Source organism: Aotus nancymaae, unplaced genomic scaffold (assembly GCF_030222135.1).
Source record: "Aotus nancymaae isolate 86718 unplaced genomic scaffold, 86718_ANA_hifiasm-v0.15.2.pri h1tg000004l, whole genome shotgun sequence".
In the NCBI taxonomy this organism is placed as follows: domain Eukaryota; kingdom Metazoa; phylum Chordata; class Mammalia; order Primates; family Aotidae; genus Aotus; species Aotus nancymaae.
The window spans coordinates 59,187,400-59,205,456 of record NW_026988415.1 but is presented as its reverse complement, the minus strand read 5'-3'; the positions used below and the strand labels follow the sequence as shown (position 1 = coordinate 59,205,456).

The 18,057-nt window shown below is 40.3% G+C and overlaps 1 protein-coding gene across 1 annotated transcript in view; it reads right to left on the bottom strand.

Annotated features, from left to right (window-relative positions):
• Positions 1 to 16,978, bottom strand: part of CHM (CHM Rab escort protein) — a 188,365-nt gene extending 171,387 nt beyond the window's left edge. Inside the window, exon 1 of the mRNA XM_012464454.2 lies at positions 16,910 to 16,978. Coding sequence (XP_012319877.1) covers positions 16,910 to 16,958 — 49 coding nt within the window. The 5' untranslated portion in view covers positions 16,959 to 16,978. The remainder of the gene's footprint in view (positions 1 to 16,909) is intronic.
• Positions 16,979 to 18,057: the final 1,079 nt, after the last annotated feature.

The following is an 18,057-nucleotide window of genomic DNA, read 5'->3' as shown; positions in this document are numbered from 1 at the left end:
GAAAATTTACTGTGACTGCTTTAATAAAGAGTAACTTCTTTTTAAGAAAAACAGAATTACTGGCAAGGAAAATTTGATTAAGCAATGCAAAGGTGAAACTACATCCTCAACTCATGTTGCAGCCACTCAAAATAATGACATCACAAAATTAAGCAGAAACTGAATTTCAAGCCAGACTCCTATCTTAAATTCTGTGTTAAATAGTTACATTTTAAATCTACTTTTAGTGGTTACCATAAAAAGGAGAAAACTACCAATGAAGTAGCCTAGGGAACTCTCACAACGTACAGATAAAAATATCATTTTTAAATTGACAATTACTCTTTCCTCCCCACAAAATACTTAACATATTAGTAAATGTAATTTAAAATCTCTGAACTTCCTCGTGGAAGAAAATATGTATTTATAGCTGTGTAATTTTTAGAATTTTTTGAAAAATATACTATCCATCAAAACATTAACTTGGAAAATTTATTTTAATTTTTTAAATTCACTATGGTTTGAGCTTTTAGGAATGGCTAATAAAAAGAGTTTCAGTATTCAAGAGTACTGAATTAAGAATCTGAAGGACTGGATTCCTGTTTTTAGGTGGATCCTAGATAGCTGTGACCTCAGCAAAGTCACCTAACCTCTCTGGAATTCAGATTCCTTATAGATAGATATCTTTATTAGATAAAATGAAGGGCTTGGAATGAGTGTTTATGCTAGATCAACAACTTGACCTCTATTCTTGAGTAAATGATAGAAAGATAAAAAGAGGATTCTGGAAAGACAGCAGCAGTTGTTGAATCTCCCCTATAACTCCCATAAAAACAGACAGTGCAATCAGGATACCCCCCAGGGACAATATCCACAGCAAAGACAGGTGATACATTATCATCATGAACCCCAAAATAGAACTGGGTAGTTACAAGCCACCAATAGCTCTAACACCCACACGGTATTAGAAAGTGTAATCCCTGCACTTTGGTAGGCCTAAGCGGGTGGATCACCTGAGGTCAGGAGTTCAAGACCAGCCCGGCCAACATGCTGAAACCCCGTCTCTACTAAAAATACAAAAATTAGCCAGGCATGGTGGCAGGCGCCTGTAATCCCAGCTCCTCGGGAAGCTGAGACAGGAGAATCGCTTGAACCCGGGAGGCGGAGGTTGCAGGGAGCCGAGACTGCACCACTGCAATCCAGCCTGGGTGACAGAGAGAGACTCCGTCTCAAAAAAGAATAAAAGTGTGCAAAAGGAAATGAAGAGAAGATCAAAAAAAGCGTTACAGCTCTGTGAGCCAGAAAACCCCAAAAGTGCTATCAGGCACTCACTGGAAGCTTGGCAGGCTGTTCTGAGAACAGCAGCAGAAACTGGGAAGGGGTTTTGCAGGCTTCAACTTGTGACTGAAGGGATAGTCCTGCACTGAGGAGTAACTGCTGGGAACCTAATCCAAATTCAGCAGAACAGAGAAAATAGAGGTAAAGGAAAGAGAAAGTCTAGACAAAACTAGGGGAGGGTAACAGAGCCAGCAGATTTCAGGCTACATGTTTGATTACATCCTGAAAACAGAAGAGAGGTCTACAGCAGCACAGTTTGAATAGTTTACTGGCATATCCTTCCTACTGAAAACGAAGTGAAAATTTATTTCACTTAAAAATGAGCAATGTGGCCGGGCGTGGTGGCTCAAGCCTGTAATCCCAGCACTTTGGGAGGCCGAGTTGGGTGGATCACGAGGTCAAGAGATCGAGACCATCCTGGCCAACATGGTAAAACCCTGTCTCTACTAAAAATACAAAAATTAGCTGGGCATGGTGGCGTGCACCTGTAATCCCAGCTACTCGGGAGGCTGAGGCAGGAGAATTGCTTGAACCCAGGAGGCAGAGGTTGCAGTGAGCCAAGATTGTGCCACTGCACTCCAGCCTGGTGCCTGGCGACAGAGTGAGACTCTGTCTCAAAAAAAAAAAAAAAAAGAGCAACGCAAAAGGATCTCAGTTGAACCTCACTCAATGTACATTAGGAAAAAAGAGAATAAGGAACACAATAATATCCCAACAGACAATAAAAGAATGTCAGAAAGCCTCACAAATTAGATGAAAAACATTGCCTAACTATGGTATTATGTGCTAAAAGAAATTAACAAAATGGTGGCAGCTCTGAGAGAACATGAATCAAAATTAGAAAAACCCAAATGTAAGGCGATTAGAGAATGGGAACATTTGGGAAGAACATGTAGTTAACAAATTAAAGAAAAAATCATTTCAGATATGAAAACTAAACTAGAAAGAGCACAAGACCAAAGAAACAAAATGGATAGATACCTCAGAAAAAACTGAAGATGCAAAGGAGGGCATGTGATAAAAGTGTTAAGCACATGTTAAACAAAACAATAGTTATGTTTAAAAAGGAGAGTCTTTACACCTTTTAGACATATGTTGGAATACGTATAGATAGAATGATATTTAGGATTTGCTTCAAAATAACTAAGGGTTGGATGGTGAAACATGAAAAACAATGGAAGATACTGTCAACAAAAAGATTTAACTCTGTGAAATATTTCAAGAGATTTATTCTGGGCCAGATATGAGTGACCATGGCCCGTGACATAACCCTCACAAGGTCCTAAGAACATGTGCCCAAGGTGATTGGGGTACAGCTTGGTTTTATACATTTTAGAGAGGCACGAGACCTCAAACATATTTAAGAAATACATTGGTTTTGTTCAGAAAGGTGGGAAAACTCAGAGAGGGTGTGGGGGGCGCTTCCAGGCTATAGGTAAATTTCAACATTCTCTGGCTGACAATTGGTTGAGTTTATCTCAAGACCTGGGATTAATGGAAAGGCATGTTCAGGTTAAGATAAAGGATTGTGGGGAACAAGTTTTATTGTACAGAGGAGTCTCTCGGGTAGCAGACTTCAGAGAGAGAGCAGGTGGTAAAATGTTTCTTATAGGACCTAAAAGGGTGCCTGGCTCTTAGTTGATTATCTCCTGCACCTGGAAAGAAAGGAAGCAAAACAAAGCGGGAAGGGGATTCTCTATATAGAATGTGGATTTTTCCCACAAGAGACTTTGCAGGGCAATTTCAAGGTATGGCAAGGAAATATATTTTTGGGTTAAATATTATTTCCTTGTCTCATAATGTTATGCCAGAGTCAGAATGAAAAGTAAGTCACAATATATAGGGACAAATAAAACTCATCTGATGAGAATTTATGGTTTGTAGGCCATGACTCCCTAGACCCCTTAGGTAGGAATTTGGGCAAGATAAAAAATCAGAGCTTAGTCCTCAATACAGAGAAAACGAGACTGGCCATGAGTTGATAACTGTTGAAACCAGGAGAGACTGGTATGTGGGGGGTTATTTTATTCTACTTTTTTCTGTGTTAAATTTTCCATTGTAAAAACCTTAAAAATAGACGTAGTATCCTGTTTTTTATCTAAATGTAGAAAACTACGTCAACACAAAATCTCTTAAAGTTTTGTAAAATAAATGTAAATATTTGCTGAAGACCTTATCCATACCAGGAAATGTAGTCTCCACTACAATTAACTTTTTTTTTTTTTTTTTTTTTTTAGGCACCTGTAATCCCAGCTACTTGGGAGGCTGAGGCAAGAGAATCGCTCGAACCCAGGGGGCAGAGGTTGCAGTGAGCTGAGATTATGGCACTGCACTCCAGCCTGGGTGACAGAGTGAGACTCCATCTCAAAATAAATAAATAAATAGAATTTGTAAAAAGAAAAAACATTCATATCATAGTGTTTATCAGAAACTAAAAGGAAATTAAATATATGCCTTGTGATCTTAGTTTTGTTACATTAAAATAAACATCTTGGTGCAGAAGCAAAAGATTACACACAAAACTCTAATACTGGTTACTTCTAGATAGTAGTTTGGGATACTTCTTTTTCTTTTCTTGTTTTCTTTTTTCTTTCTTTTTTTTTTTTCTTGAGACAGAGTCTCACTCTGTCACCTAGGCTGGAGCTCAGTGGTGTGATCTCGGCTGACTGCAACTTCCTTCGACTGGGTCCAAGCAATTCTCCTGTCTCAGCCTCCCCAGTAGATGGAACTACAGGCACCCACCATCACACCCAGCTAATTTTTGTCTTTTTAGTAGAGATGGGTTTCACCATGCTGGCCAGGCTGGCCTCGAATTCTTTTTTTTTTTTTTTTTTTGCAGAAAAGAAAGAACAGTTAGAGAGATGCAGCAGAGGAGGAAGGCAGAAAAGAGATGAGATGGAAGAGGACATGATAGATTTTTTTTTTTTTTAAGAAAGAAAGAAAGAAAAAAAGAATAAAGAAGAGGAGGAAAAAGAAAGAGAAAAAGAGAGAGAGAATGGGAGTATTGCTTTCTTGCCCAGGCTAGAATGCAATTTAGTAATGAGTTTTGAAAACCTCTTTTATATCGATAATTATACTTAATGATGTAGTCAGGAAAAAATAACTTTTTCTTAATTAACTTTTACTTAATAACTTTTTCTCAATTAACTTTTACTTAATTTTCACTTTAGTTTTGTTTTGTTTTTGAGATGGAGTCTTGGTTTTCTTGCCCAGGCTGGAGTGCAATGGCACAGTCTCAGCTCACTGCAACCTCTGCCTCCTGGGTTCAAGTGATTATCCTGCCTCAACCTCCCGAGTAGTTGGGATTAGGATTACACACACCTGCCACTACACTCAGCTAATTTTTGTGTTTTTAGTAGACATGGGGTTTCACCATGTTGGCCGGGCTGGTCTCGAACTCCTGACCTCAGGTGATCTGCCTGTCCCAGCCTCCCAAAGTGCTGGAATTACAGGTGTGAGCCACCATGCCCGGCCTAATGTTTCCTGAATTTTCTTAACACAATATTTCTATTGTAATTTAAGTGACCAAAATGATCTCTTCACAGCAAAGTATACCCCAGCCCAATGCTCTTCAAACTTAACATAATATTTAATTTGTGATAAGGAAAACAGTTTCTCTGTTCAGAACATATTTTACTAATGTGCCACAGAAGAAACATGACCTTTACTGCATTACTCATAAAGCAATGAGTCTAAAATAGATGATGAAAGAGAATGAGTATTCATTTCAAGAATGTTACAAAAATCATACCAAAAAACCCCTTCTTTATAGAAAATCCTATCACGAAAATTAATGAGGGGGCTCTTGCACAAAAAAGGTATTACCTTATTCATCCTGTCAATTAAGAAGTATGATGTATCCATTGTAAGCATTAACAGTTGTCAAAGACTGTAGGAAACAAAATAATAGTCCATCAAAAGAAGAAAAGCTCCATAAATAGGACAATGAGTACCATATTTGATCTTGAAAATTTAATTTGCAAGCGAAGAACATTAAAAAAGATACAAAATGGCAAACCCCAGCGCATGTACAAATATTTCGGTGGGAAATTATATACCTTGGGATTGTGAAAGGAAAACAAACCTCCCCAAAATCACTAAGCCAAAGGGAAAAGTCGAGCTGGGAACTGTGTAGGGCAAACCTGCCTCTCATTCTATTCCTAAATAAGATCGCTACGGAGATTTTTAAACAGCTACATATCTCCCTCACAATTTGCCCACAAGGAAATTCCTTGCGAACCACCAAAGGACAGGCAGAACTCAATAATTCCTCTGCTCACATGAGACAAATGCATATCTGATGGCTTCCTTTGCCCTACTGTCTCACTACAGACTAAGGCATAAGTGACTATTCCTCGTTTTCCTCGTTTGTCTCTTATCTACCTATGACCCAGAAGCCCCCTCCCTACTTCGAGTTGTCTGGCCTTTCCTGATGGAACCAACGTATTATACATCTTACATATATTGATTGACGTTTCATGTCTCCCTAAAATGTGTAAAATCAACGCGGGCCTTGACCACCTGGGGCACATCATCAGGACCTGAGGCTGTGCCACAGGCACACCCTTAACCTTGGGAAAATGAACTTTCTAAATTGATTAAGACCTTTTGGTTTACAGGATCAATAAAGAATTCCTACTGAAACAAATTATGTCTTAAAACGTAACTGTAATCTCTGATCCCATTTCCGGCCATTGCTTTAGTGGCTGATTCCCTCTTCAGTTTTAAGGAATAAACACAACCAGTTCATTCTGTTCACTTTCATCAAAAGAAGGTTTGCAAGCTGACACAGATGTCATGATGCTGTCAATAATAAGCAGACATCATGGGGCTATTGTTGGAATCAGGATTTTAATGTCAGCAATGGTAACTCTCCAAAATAAAACAACTGCCAACCGCAAACACAGGGCAAAATAATCTAATCTTGATACTAATGAGGTATTTTTTCAATTGAAAGATTCTAGCAAACTCAATCTAATACCTCAATCTTAGTCAGAAAAACTTCAGTCTTAACTGTTTCACCTACATCAAACTTAGTTAAGCCTCAGGCTCCACATTTGTAAAATGGAGATGATATAGTATCTACCACAGGGTTGCTGTGAAAATGAGATCATGCATTTTAGGGGCTTATCACACTGCTTGGCACATAACAAATGTTAGACAGTATTTTTCATGTGTTTGATAGTGTGTTGTAAGTACCAAAACTAACTTTCTAATTATCATCAATTTTGTTTACATAGCTTAAACCAAAGTAACACAGTTGTAGAAAATAAGGATTTGAACTTGCAGCTCAGCATCTTCTTAATAGGTCTGATATCCATGTGTAAAACCTTATTTCTCTATACTTTAGCTTATGTAAATTTCTCATGATTTTAAATCCACAAATAAAAGACTAGTTTAAAAATGTGCAAAGTCAGATCACAGAACATGATTCAAAACATTTTAAAGCAATACAAAATGAGTAAAACCACCATTAACTAATAGCCATAATAACTCAATGAGAACACTGTCCTGGACAAAAAAAGAAAAAAAAATACAGGTGAGAATACTACTCAGAAGAAAGAGTAGATGTTAGTGATAGGAACAGGAGGCAGGGAAATTCTAGGCAGAAAACGGCAGGTCCCTGAGAAAACCCCACCCTCAAGCCTGAAACCATGGCACAAAGTGAGAACTTATATCCCTGTTTTCCTGTGCGAATCTGGCCTTTTCCAAAACCACCCATGCCCCGCCCCACACCCCATCCTGTGTCCATAAAAACCCAGGCTCACCAGGTGTGCTGGCTCATGCCTGTAATCCCAGCACTTTGGGAGGCCAAGGTGGGTGGATCACAAGGTCAGCAGATTGAGACTATGCTGGCTAACACCGTGAAACCCCGTCTCTACTACAAATACAAAAAATTAGCCAGACATGGTGGCACACGCCTGTAATCCCAGCTACTCGGGAGGCTGAGGCAGAATTGCTTGAACACAGGAGGCAGAGGTTGCGCAGTGAGCAGAGCAACAATCCTTCTCAAAATAAAAATAAAAAAAATTAAAAAATAAACCTGGCTTAGCCCGGAGAGAGAGGAGAAGCAGTTGGACATTGGAGACTACGGTTGGACATCAGAGAGAAGTAGCTTGAATTCAGAGGGACACCTTGACAGAGTAACTTCAAAGAAGAATCCAGCCAGGGACAGCTGGAATTCAGGGGAAGATTACCTTCCCGCCCCATCCACTTTGCAGCTCCCCTTCCCGCTGAAAGCCATATCTATTGGCAATAAAATCCCCTGCATTTACCATCCTTCAATTCATTCATGCAACCTCATTTCTACTGGATGCCGGACAAGAACTCAGAAACCACGAGTGTGGACACCAAAAGGCTGTCACACTTGCCCTTTGCACTCACTGGCAGAAGGCGGCTGATTCATGCAAAAAGGCAGAGTGCCCACTGAGCTGTTAACCCGTAAGCCTTCTGGGATGGCAGAGCTTAAAGAGTACTGTAACACTCCCTCTGGAGCTTCAGGGGTTGTGAGCACCCCCCGCCAGATGCGTGGGACCAGCACAGAGTTGACTCCCCTGTCAGTGCCCAAAAGCACTCGCCCCAGCTTCTGCACTCACTCAACTCCATGTCCCCTCTTGTGAGGGGTGAAATGCAGCAGGTCCAAGTGAGTAGAGTTCACTCCTCCTGGCACCAGAGCAGCCAGCTGACTCCAGCACTCGTGTACTCCAGTTCCTGCCTTGTTCACTCATGCACTTCCTCCCAAAAGGAGTTGAGAGCTGTGGGCTGAGTAAACAGAGCACCCCCTTCACAACTCCCGCGAAGGGGTCAGGAAAATATCCTGCTGCATCAGTACCTTTTAAAATGTGATAAAAACCAAATCAGTCAAATAATACATTATGAACTTCAGCTCTTGCTCTTGATAATATCCAGTATGAGATGAAACACTTACATTAAGCACCATACTGGCCAAGTTGCCCCTGGTCTCTTCTCCTGTCTATTTGCAAACTGTTTTTTATCAAAAACAGCCTCTGTCGGATGCAATGGCTCACGCCTGTAATCCCAGCACTTCGGGAGGCTGAGGCTGGCAGATCACAAAGTCAGGAGTTTGAGACCAGACTGACCAACATGGTGAAACCCCATCTCAACTAAAAATACAAAAATTAGCTGGGCGTGGTGGCGCACACCTGTAATCCCAGCTACTCAGGAGGCTGAGGCAGGAGAATCGCTTGAACCAGGAGGCGGAGGTTGCAGTGAGCCAAAATCACACCACTGAACTCCAGCCTGGGCAACAGAGGAGACTCCATCCCAAAAAAAAAAAAAAAAAAGCCTCATAATCATGCTCTAAAAAAGCGATATCTGTGATAAATTATCATCTCTTTTTACACCAACCTTTAAATGAAATTATTAGAAAAGCAAAAACAAAACAACCTTTCAAGGTATCCCTATTTTACTGGCCACAACTAAATGCCCCCAAAATGTTTCCAATGAGCACCAACAGTGACTTTTAGCCTATTTTACTTTTAAATATATTTACATACAGAACAGGCACAGACTAACTTTTAGGTTAAAGAATGCACTGAAACTGAATCGCAGATGATTTAGCATGAGTTAACAGGTCAATTATAGGGAATTATAATTGTTTCTGTGCATTGGGATTTTATGTTAAACATGAGAATGTAATGGTGAGCTGCCATATTTGAATTTAATTGCTGTATCCTATTATCCAAAACATCATGAGAACACTGGAGAAAATGAGAAAAATGACATGAGGCATGGGAAATGAAAATGATGCAGCAGAGGAAACTGTGGTAACAGATGTGGCTCTCTCTGAGGTATTGGCTCAAATTCATGATTTACAGAGAAGGGTAAGCATCTCCCAGAAAGTCTTCTCCAGAGTTAGATAATTCTTTACTTTTCTAGGTATTGGAAGCAAACAAAAACATACTTTTCCATCAATCAATGCCTGAAGAAGTCCAAAGCATTTTTCAGAACAGCAAAATCTGCAGGCTATCTTTCGCTCCTACAGCATCTCTTACATTGACAAGGAAGTATTTCATACTATACCTCAAATAAGACAAGTGCTAAATCTGTTTCAAAAACTATGAGGATAACAAATGATAAATAATGCAAGCTGGTGAACAAAAGAGAGGAAGACAAAAAAGAAAGATAAAAATAAAACCGGTAAGCCACTAGGTAAGAAATCTGATAGAAACAGTGACAATAGACACATAAAGGTCTTTCCCACCAAGCAGCCAATGAGAAGACAGGAAACATAAATCAGACAACTGAATCCTTCCACCATTCTTCACGGAAATCGTGAGCCCTTCCTGGAAAGCATTCATGAAATAAAAGTAGTAGTAAAAGCACCTCAGTATGGCATTAAAAGCATACAAACAAATGCATTTTATGAGCACCTACTAAGCTTTTTTATAGGAATTATTTCATTGAATCCTCAACACATTCTTCTGAAGTTTATCCTAGTTAGAGATAAGAAAACTGAAGCATAAATAGATTAAGGAAAATGTCCTTCTTTTTTTTTTTTTTTTTTTTAAGATGGGGTTTCACCATGTTGGTCAGGCTGGTCTTGAACTCCCGACCTCAGGTGATCCGCCCGCCTTGGCCTCCAAAGTGCTTGCATTACAGGCGTGAGCCACCACGCCCGGCCTAAGGAAAATGTCTAAGATGACGAAAGAGGAATAGCTGGGATTCAAACCCAGCGTGTCTGATTCCAGAGCCACACTGTCAATCGCTCCACTATACTGCTCAAATGAGATACATGCATGTCAAAGTAAAAAAAAAAAAAAAAAAGTAAGGTATGGCATTTGTAAAACTAAAGGATTTTTGAAATACCATTTCACTCTTACTCACTACGTCATTTAGCTGATCAATATACTCTAGTCTCTAAATTTTTTGACCCTGCCCTCTCCAAGAACATGTGTGTTTATGTGTATATGTTATATATATAGGTTATATATATAAAACAACATTCATCCTTACTACATGCATTGTAATATATCTGCCTTATTTTTATAAAGCTGGGATTCACTTCATGATCCACAAATAGGTGGTATCTTACAATTTTTAAAAATCCACTCTGGACAATAGATGTGAAGATTTTCAAAATACACAGGGAGGATCATGGACATCCTGTGATGTGCGAACCACACCCAGGCATCCTGGGAGAGGATTAAATGAGACATAAAGGAAATCACTCGTGTTGAGGCTAGCACAGATACTTGGTAAACATCAGTTTTCACAATACCTGCTGCAATATTACTATCCCCCAAGGCTTAGAGAAGTGATGCTATTCCAACATCATCATAAGTCAATGAGCTACCAATCAAGGTTAACTACCTTAATGTTTAAATTCACCAACATCAAGGAATGGGACTGTGCTACCTACATGACCTTTTCTGAAAAAAGCAGTCTATCATTTTAAAGAAAATGTCTTTTCTGGCCTGGCGCGGTGGCTCACGCCTGTAATCTCAGCACTTTGGGAAGCCCAGGCAGGTCAATCACAAGGTCAGGAGATCAAGACCATCCTGGCTAACACGGTGAAACCCCATCTCTACTAAAAATACAAAAAAAAAAAAATTAGCTGGGCATGGTGGCGCACACACCTGTAGTCCCAGCTACTTGGAAGGCTGAGGCAGGAGAATCACTTGAACCCAGGAGGTGGAGGTTAAAGTGAGCCAAGAACGCACCACTGCACTCCAGCCTGGGTAACAGAGCGAGACCCCATCTCAAAAAAAAATAATAAAATAACAAGAAAATGTCTTTTCTAATCAGTTATTGTATTAGGCTATTCCTGTGTTGCCATAAAGGAATGCCTGAAACTGGGTAATTTATAAAGAAAAAAGGTTTAAATGGCTCAGAGTACTGCAGGCTGTATAAGCATGGTACTGGCATCTGCTCAGCTTCTGGGGAGGCCTCAAGTCGCTTTTAATCATGGCAGAAGGCAAAGGGGAAGCAGGAATCTCCCTTGGTGAAAGGCAAGGCAAGCAAGAGAGTATGGGGAGATGCCACACACTTTTAAACAACTAGTTGACCAGGCACAGTGGCTCCCATCTGTAATCCCAGCACTTTGGGCTACCAAGGCAGGTAGATTGCTTGAGTTCAGAAGTGTAAAACCAGGCTAGGCAACATAAGGAGACCCCATCTCTACAAAAATTTTAAAAATTAGCCTGGCATGGTGGTGCATGTCTGTGACCTCAGCTACTTGAGAGTCTGAGGTGGGAGGATCGCTTAGGCCCAGGAGGTCAAGGCTGCAGTGGGCCATGACTGTGCCACTGCACTCCAACCGTGGTGACAGAGTAAGACCTTGTCTCAAAAAAAAAAAATTAAAAATAAACCACAAGATCCTGCCAGAACTCATTCACAATTGCAAGAACAGCATGAAGCCATGAGGGATCCGCTCCCATGACCCAAACACCTCCCACCAGGCCCCACCTCCAACAATGAGGGTAACATTTCAACATGAGATTTGGGCAGGACAAATATTCAAATCATACCAGCTATTTTGATAGAAAAATTTCTGAAGGACATTAAACACTGACTTTACTTTTTTTTTTTTTTTTTTTTTTCCGAGACGGAGTTTCGCTCGTTACCCAGGCTGGAGTGCAAAGGCGCGATCTCGGCTCACCGCAACCTCCGCCTCCTGGGTTCAGGCAATTCTCCTGCCTCAGCCTCCTGAGTAGCTGGGATTACAGGCACGTGCCACCATGCCCAGCTAATTTTTTGTATTTTCAGTAGAGACGGGGTTTCACCATGTTGACCAAGATGGTCTCAATCTCTCGACCTCGTGATCCACCCGCCTCGGCCTCCCAAAGTGCTGGGATTACAGGCTTGAGCCACCGCGCCCGGCTGACTTTACTTCTTAAAAAGACTATACAGAACAGAATTCAGGCTTTTTTCAAGGACATGGTGTCACAGACATACAAAATGGTAATTTTAGAGCTGGTAGACCCCTACCTTGGAGATCACCTATTGAAATCTCTCAATTTACAGATGAACTAAATGATGTCACAAGAAATTCTGAAATTTTCCCAAAGTCACACAATAGGATGGTCACATGATTACCATACACCATGCTGCCACATCTATTACTGTATGATGCTAAGCAAGGTAATCAGGATTTAGGGGGAATACTCTTTGTAATCTCCCCCACGTTTATTTTTGTTATCCTTTCTCTTTCCCCATAATGTTTAGCAATAAAACTTCTTTTTTGAGACAGGGTCTTGCTCTTTGCCCAGGCTGAAGTGCAGTGACACAACTACAGCTTACTGCAGCCTCAAACTCCCAGGTTCAGGCAATCCCCTCACCTCAGCCTTCCAAGTAGCTGGGACTACAGGCATGTGTAACCACACCCAATTAATTTTTGTATTTTTTTGTAGAGATGGGGTTTTGCTGTGTTGCCCATTTCAGGTACTTGGGAGGCTGAGATCTCAAACTCCTGAGCTCAAACAATCCAACTGCCTCGGCTTCCCAAAGTGCTGGGATTACAGGCATGAGCCACTGCAACTGGCCAATGAAACTTTTTTTTGAGACAGTCTCACTCTGTTTCCCTGACTAGAGTGCAGTGGCACCATCTAAGATCACTGCAACCTCCGCCTCCCAGGTTCAAGGGATGCCTGTGCCTTAGCCTCCCAAGTAACGGGGATTGCAGGCCCATGCCACCATGCTGGGGGGTGGCGGGGGGCAAGGGGACTCTTAAATCAAAAGAATCTATGTGTTTATGCTATGCAGGAGAAAAATTAAGCTAACCTGCTCTGCAGCCAATCTTAGGGGAAGAACTCCAAAAGATAATGTGAGCAGTGTGCTTTTAAAAGGAAATAAAAATGGAGGCTGAACCTCTATATGGTTTTCAAAAAGAAAGAAGGATGCAATGAAAAGCCTGCATTGTCTTAAGAACAGCTTTGGGGATATGACTGTTAGGAAGCCCAAAGAGTTCCCGAGAACAGGCAATACAGTAAACTTCACAAGGGAAGGGACTAGGTTCTCAATAAATGTGGGTTGGATGACCTGAAAAATGAGTATTTCTCACTACACTAAATGTTATCAGGCCTTTTTGATGTTTGATGTAGGTTTGCATTTTAGGTGTTTTTCTCTTCCCTTTCCTATACGGACATAAATTGTCATTTATATGTCTAATAGCACCCCCCACCAAACACAGTCTTTGCAGAACTTGATAACATTCCTTGTATCTTCTAAGGGAATGGTTCTAATATGCTGAGCTTGCTAGAATTATTTTTAAAATAAGGATAAATACGTTCTAAGTGATGATCTCAGGGATTCCCCTATGTATAAAGCATGCCAATATTATCAAATAGATCTTGTAATTTCCATCTTGCCTGCTCTTCTGTTGAGTTCTTGGCTCTGCTGTGCTGCAGATTACACAGGTTGCCAGATAAGTCACCTCCAGTGAGATGTTATGTTACTGGGACTATTTTTAACCTGAAACCAATGATACTTGTCTATAATCCACTTGTCTATAAAAGTCACTTAAATGACTTTTTAAATGGCAAAATACACTGAAAATGACAATTCTGTACCCAAGCTGAGGACCACTTTCTGGACACTTACCGCATACATCTATTTTTATCCTCTCCCTTGAGATTCCATTGGTTTCTCCTTCTTTATTCCATTTTCTTCTATTTTTTCCAGAATTCACTTTATCTTACTCTTCTGTCTTTGGGTGTTCGAGAGATATTTACTGTATTTTCTAATTAGAAGGAGATGGGCTTAACTAAGAAAATACAAAGTCTATTTTTTTCCCATAATCTCCTGAAAATATGATCTTAAGGAAGTTTCCATCTTGTATTACAGAAAATGAGAAGACAAGTTAATCAAGGTCAAAGGGATTATAGAATATTGTCTTCATGTGATTATACTTGATGAAGCAATTGTCCCTTTATGACATTTTAATTAGGACTAAATATGCTAAAAAGTACATCTAATAGCCTATTTCTTCATGTTTCTGATGCATGCATTATTGCTTCTGCTTTTGTTAATATAACTGAATCTATGAAACAATGCTTTTTCTATGATTTACTCAAGTTGGTACATTTAATAAATCAAATATTTTAAAGGCTACTTTCAGCAAACTATTTCACAAAAGAAATATTCCAAGCACACTAAAAAATAAATCCAATTAAGTAATGATTGGAATGGTTGGAATCATTTATTTGGGAAATGACACTTTTATTCAATTTTTACACTTTTGACATACCTAAAAACAAAATCACACATCATAAATTTAAGCAATTTAAGCAATGTGCTTGATAAAACCTGGAATGTCACCAATAAACAATATGAAAAATTTAAGTTTTTTTTTTTTTTTGAGACGGGAGTTTCGCTCTTGTTACCCAGGCTGCAGTGCAATGGTGCGATCTCGGCTCACCGCAACCTCCGCTTCCTGGGTTCAGGCAATTCTCCTGCCTCAGCCTCCTGAGTAGCTGGGATTACAGGCACGCGCCACCATGCCCAGCTAATTTTTTGTATTAGTAGAGACGGGGTTTCACCATGTTGACCGGGATGGTCTCGATCTCTTGACCTCATGATCCACCCGCCTCGGCCTCCCAAAGTGCTGGGATTACAGGCTTGAGCCACCACGCCCGGCGAAAAATTTAAGTTTTAAGACTAACTTCAAGTTCTTCCCAAACACTGAAAAATAACATTGCACTGACTGAAATAAGTATAAAATAAGTCTTTTTCCAAATAAGCTATGTCTCCTGATGCAGTTTTCTGGGTCACTCAGTGTAACTTCCTACCTCTACCATAACAGACTCTAACAGAATAGATATATTCCAATTCTGAACTGTACAGAAGGTGAAATATTTATGAAAAGCATTAGCAGCACTTCATAATAAGAATGAACACTCATCAATTAAAATTTGAACCCAGACCTGAAAAAAAAACTGTTGATTAAAAAAATTGTTAAAAACACCTCAAGTTCCTAGGTAACAAAAAAAAAAAAGCAAGAATATAAAACTCAAGTATGGTATAACAACTATTCCAAAATGGATGTTGTTCTCAGTTTTAGTATAGACTGGAAAGAAAAAATGAATAGTCCATTGGCTCTTTCCAGCTCTCATCCAACATCTGATCATAGCAGCTACAACCAGGTTATTTGCAGCCATGCAGATATTTTCAGGCTAAGAATAAACATGTCCGTGCTCTTCTGAGAACTGTTACCCAGGCATTTTTTGCTAGACAACATAAAGACCATCTAATTAACCTTCCCTATATTCAAACACAAGGAAACTGAGGCTCAGAGAGATTAAGTACCTGGCCCTCCCAATTCAAGCAATTCACACTAGCACTAAGCAAAGCCTAAAACCAAGTTTTCTCATTTCTACTAATATGGGTTAACTCTGAGGGTCAGAACCACTGATTGTTTTTCTGGGATGGAATAGGCCTTTGGAAATTTGCCAGCTGTGTGATCCTGAGCAAAGTACCTTTCCAAGTCCCCTTTTCCTCATCCACAAAATGTAGAAAGTACCTACTACTCTAACAGTAGTGAGGATTATGTCCATCTTGTAAAGTGCTTAGCACAGTGATTAGGAAATTTTAGGCATTCGAAAACAGGTAGCTATTATTTTTACTCCCAACCTGAAAACATGGCTGCTCCTAATCATGGCTGTTTGAGAAGACAACGAACTGAATTCATTAACACAATGGACAGGGTCCCATCCACTAGAGCTTCTCTGGCCTACCTTTCTACAAACAGTAGAAAACCCCACCAAACAACCTATTTCATCCCATCTAAAACGATCATACATTACACTATTTAAAAAAAATTCCAATTGCTGCCATATGTCTTCTGCCACGTGTTGTATATTTAATATGTCAACTAGAAATTGCAGAGGAGTTTCTGGTTCCACCCAAAACATGAAGAACAAACGACGGGAAAACAAGAGTTAGATAAAGTCAGACACCTGAACTGGAACTCAGGACCTTGTTCTCAGCACATTTAGTTATGGGTGGTAGAAAGCAAGATGCTTTAAGCACCATAAGGCAGGAATAATGGCTACCTCAACAAAATATAATTCCCTAGGTTTCTCAACACAATAGAATCCGTTTGCTTTCCCTAGTAAATTCATACGCACGTGGGCAATAATTGAGCATCTTTCTTGTAGAACTGAGGATGAAGCTGTGTCTGAGCTGCGACGTACCCTAGGATCATACAAATCTATGAAAAAGTCCTATGAAATGGCGAGACAAAATGATGGGGAATATCACCTTGAAATCAACAAGGAGGGAATCATAATGTCTTGCCAAAGTCGTCTCCGTTGATAAAATCCCGACCCTCCATTTCATGACACTGCACATCCACTTCCCTCTAAGGAAATTAACAGGAATCACCGCAGCAACCAACCTCAGCAATCGACATCTACCAGATCAACCCCTACTCAAATGGCGATAAGCACCGCGGGTCCAAGCCCCTCCCTGTAGCTGCCAAGTCCCGCGCTGACTCCGGACTACCTCACTTCCTTTCCGTTCTCCCTCCCACGCTCGACCCAAGACGTTTCTCCCAAAACTCGCCACTGACAGAAAAAGTAGGAAAAAGACAGTCTTCCTAAACTTTGTCCGGTAAGTACCAGGATACACATACCCGTCCCTATTACGATTACATCAAACTCCGAGGGGAGAGCATCCGCCATCTTGACGGGAAACGTGTCATGTGACTATTACTTGTGGAAATGAGATCAAGTTAGGCATTCCCTCGGTAGAAGGCGGAAAGGAAAACAATGCATTCTGGGTGTTGTAGTTCTTGGGTGGAAGGTCCAGGTAGGCGACTACAGTATTCTATTTAAAACGTTTACACTTAAGTTAAAAACTCGACTCATTTTCCAGGCTGAGTGCGGTAGCTCATTTAGCCTGGAAAGTTGAAACAGAAAAGAGATGTAGATTTTTATTCCGTTAGCCAGGATGAGTGTGGAAGACTTGGATACCCGTTAATACTGAAGCAAGAGTTGTGGAGACACGGAGAGCGGGGTGAAATTGAAAAGTGTTTGCTCTGTGAACAAAGGAGATTTTCATTCCAGCCTAAAAAACTGTTTCCCGCCATCGTATCTGTATTTCGTGTTGGCCCTCGAGGCATAGTTTTTCACACCAATACTTTCAAACTATATTCCATATCTTTTTAGTTTCCATGTCTCCTCAATGAAAACCCGCGAAAAACCTCTCACCCTGGTTTCGCCAGAATGGAACTCTCACCGCGTCCGTATTTGTTCTAATTAGTCCAAACAGCCACTCGGGCAATAGATTAGCCTTGCTTTACTTGAAGGAAAAAATATATGAAAGCATAGTTGTCCTGGATAAGCGTTTGTTGAGTCTGAATTTGATTTTCCACGCGAACTAGACAAGTTCATGTAAGATTCTCCTTAGTTTCATTTAGTTTCCAATCTATTAGTTTCCATAAGCTACCGTAGAAATGATTAAGGTAAAATGGCCTTTATATTAAAGTGATTGTATTTGATGAGGGGCTTTAGGTCGTCTATGCCTAACAGCTAACATAGTTCTTATAAGTATCTTCAAGGTTTGTCGCCTCCCACCTCTCCCCTCCATCCTCCCTGCTCCCAATTATTTAAAATACTCCGCTGTCTGACAACACCAAAGCAAAAGGGGAGGGATGCTGGGAATGAAGGATACCTTTTTGATGACAGAATTTTTTTGTTTAGTTATTTTACAAGAGTTTCAAAATAAATCAAAGATAGAGTGCAATAGTGGGCCTTCCCTAACACCACCTGTCCTCTAAGA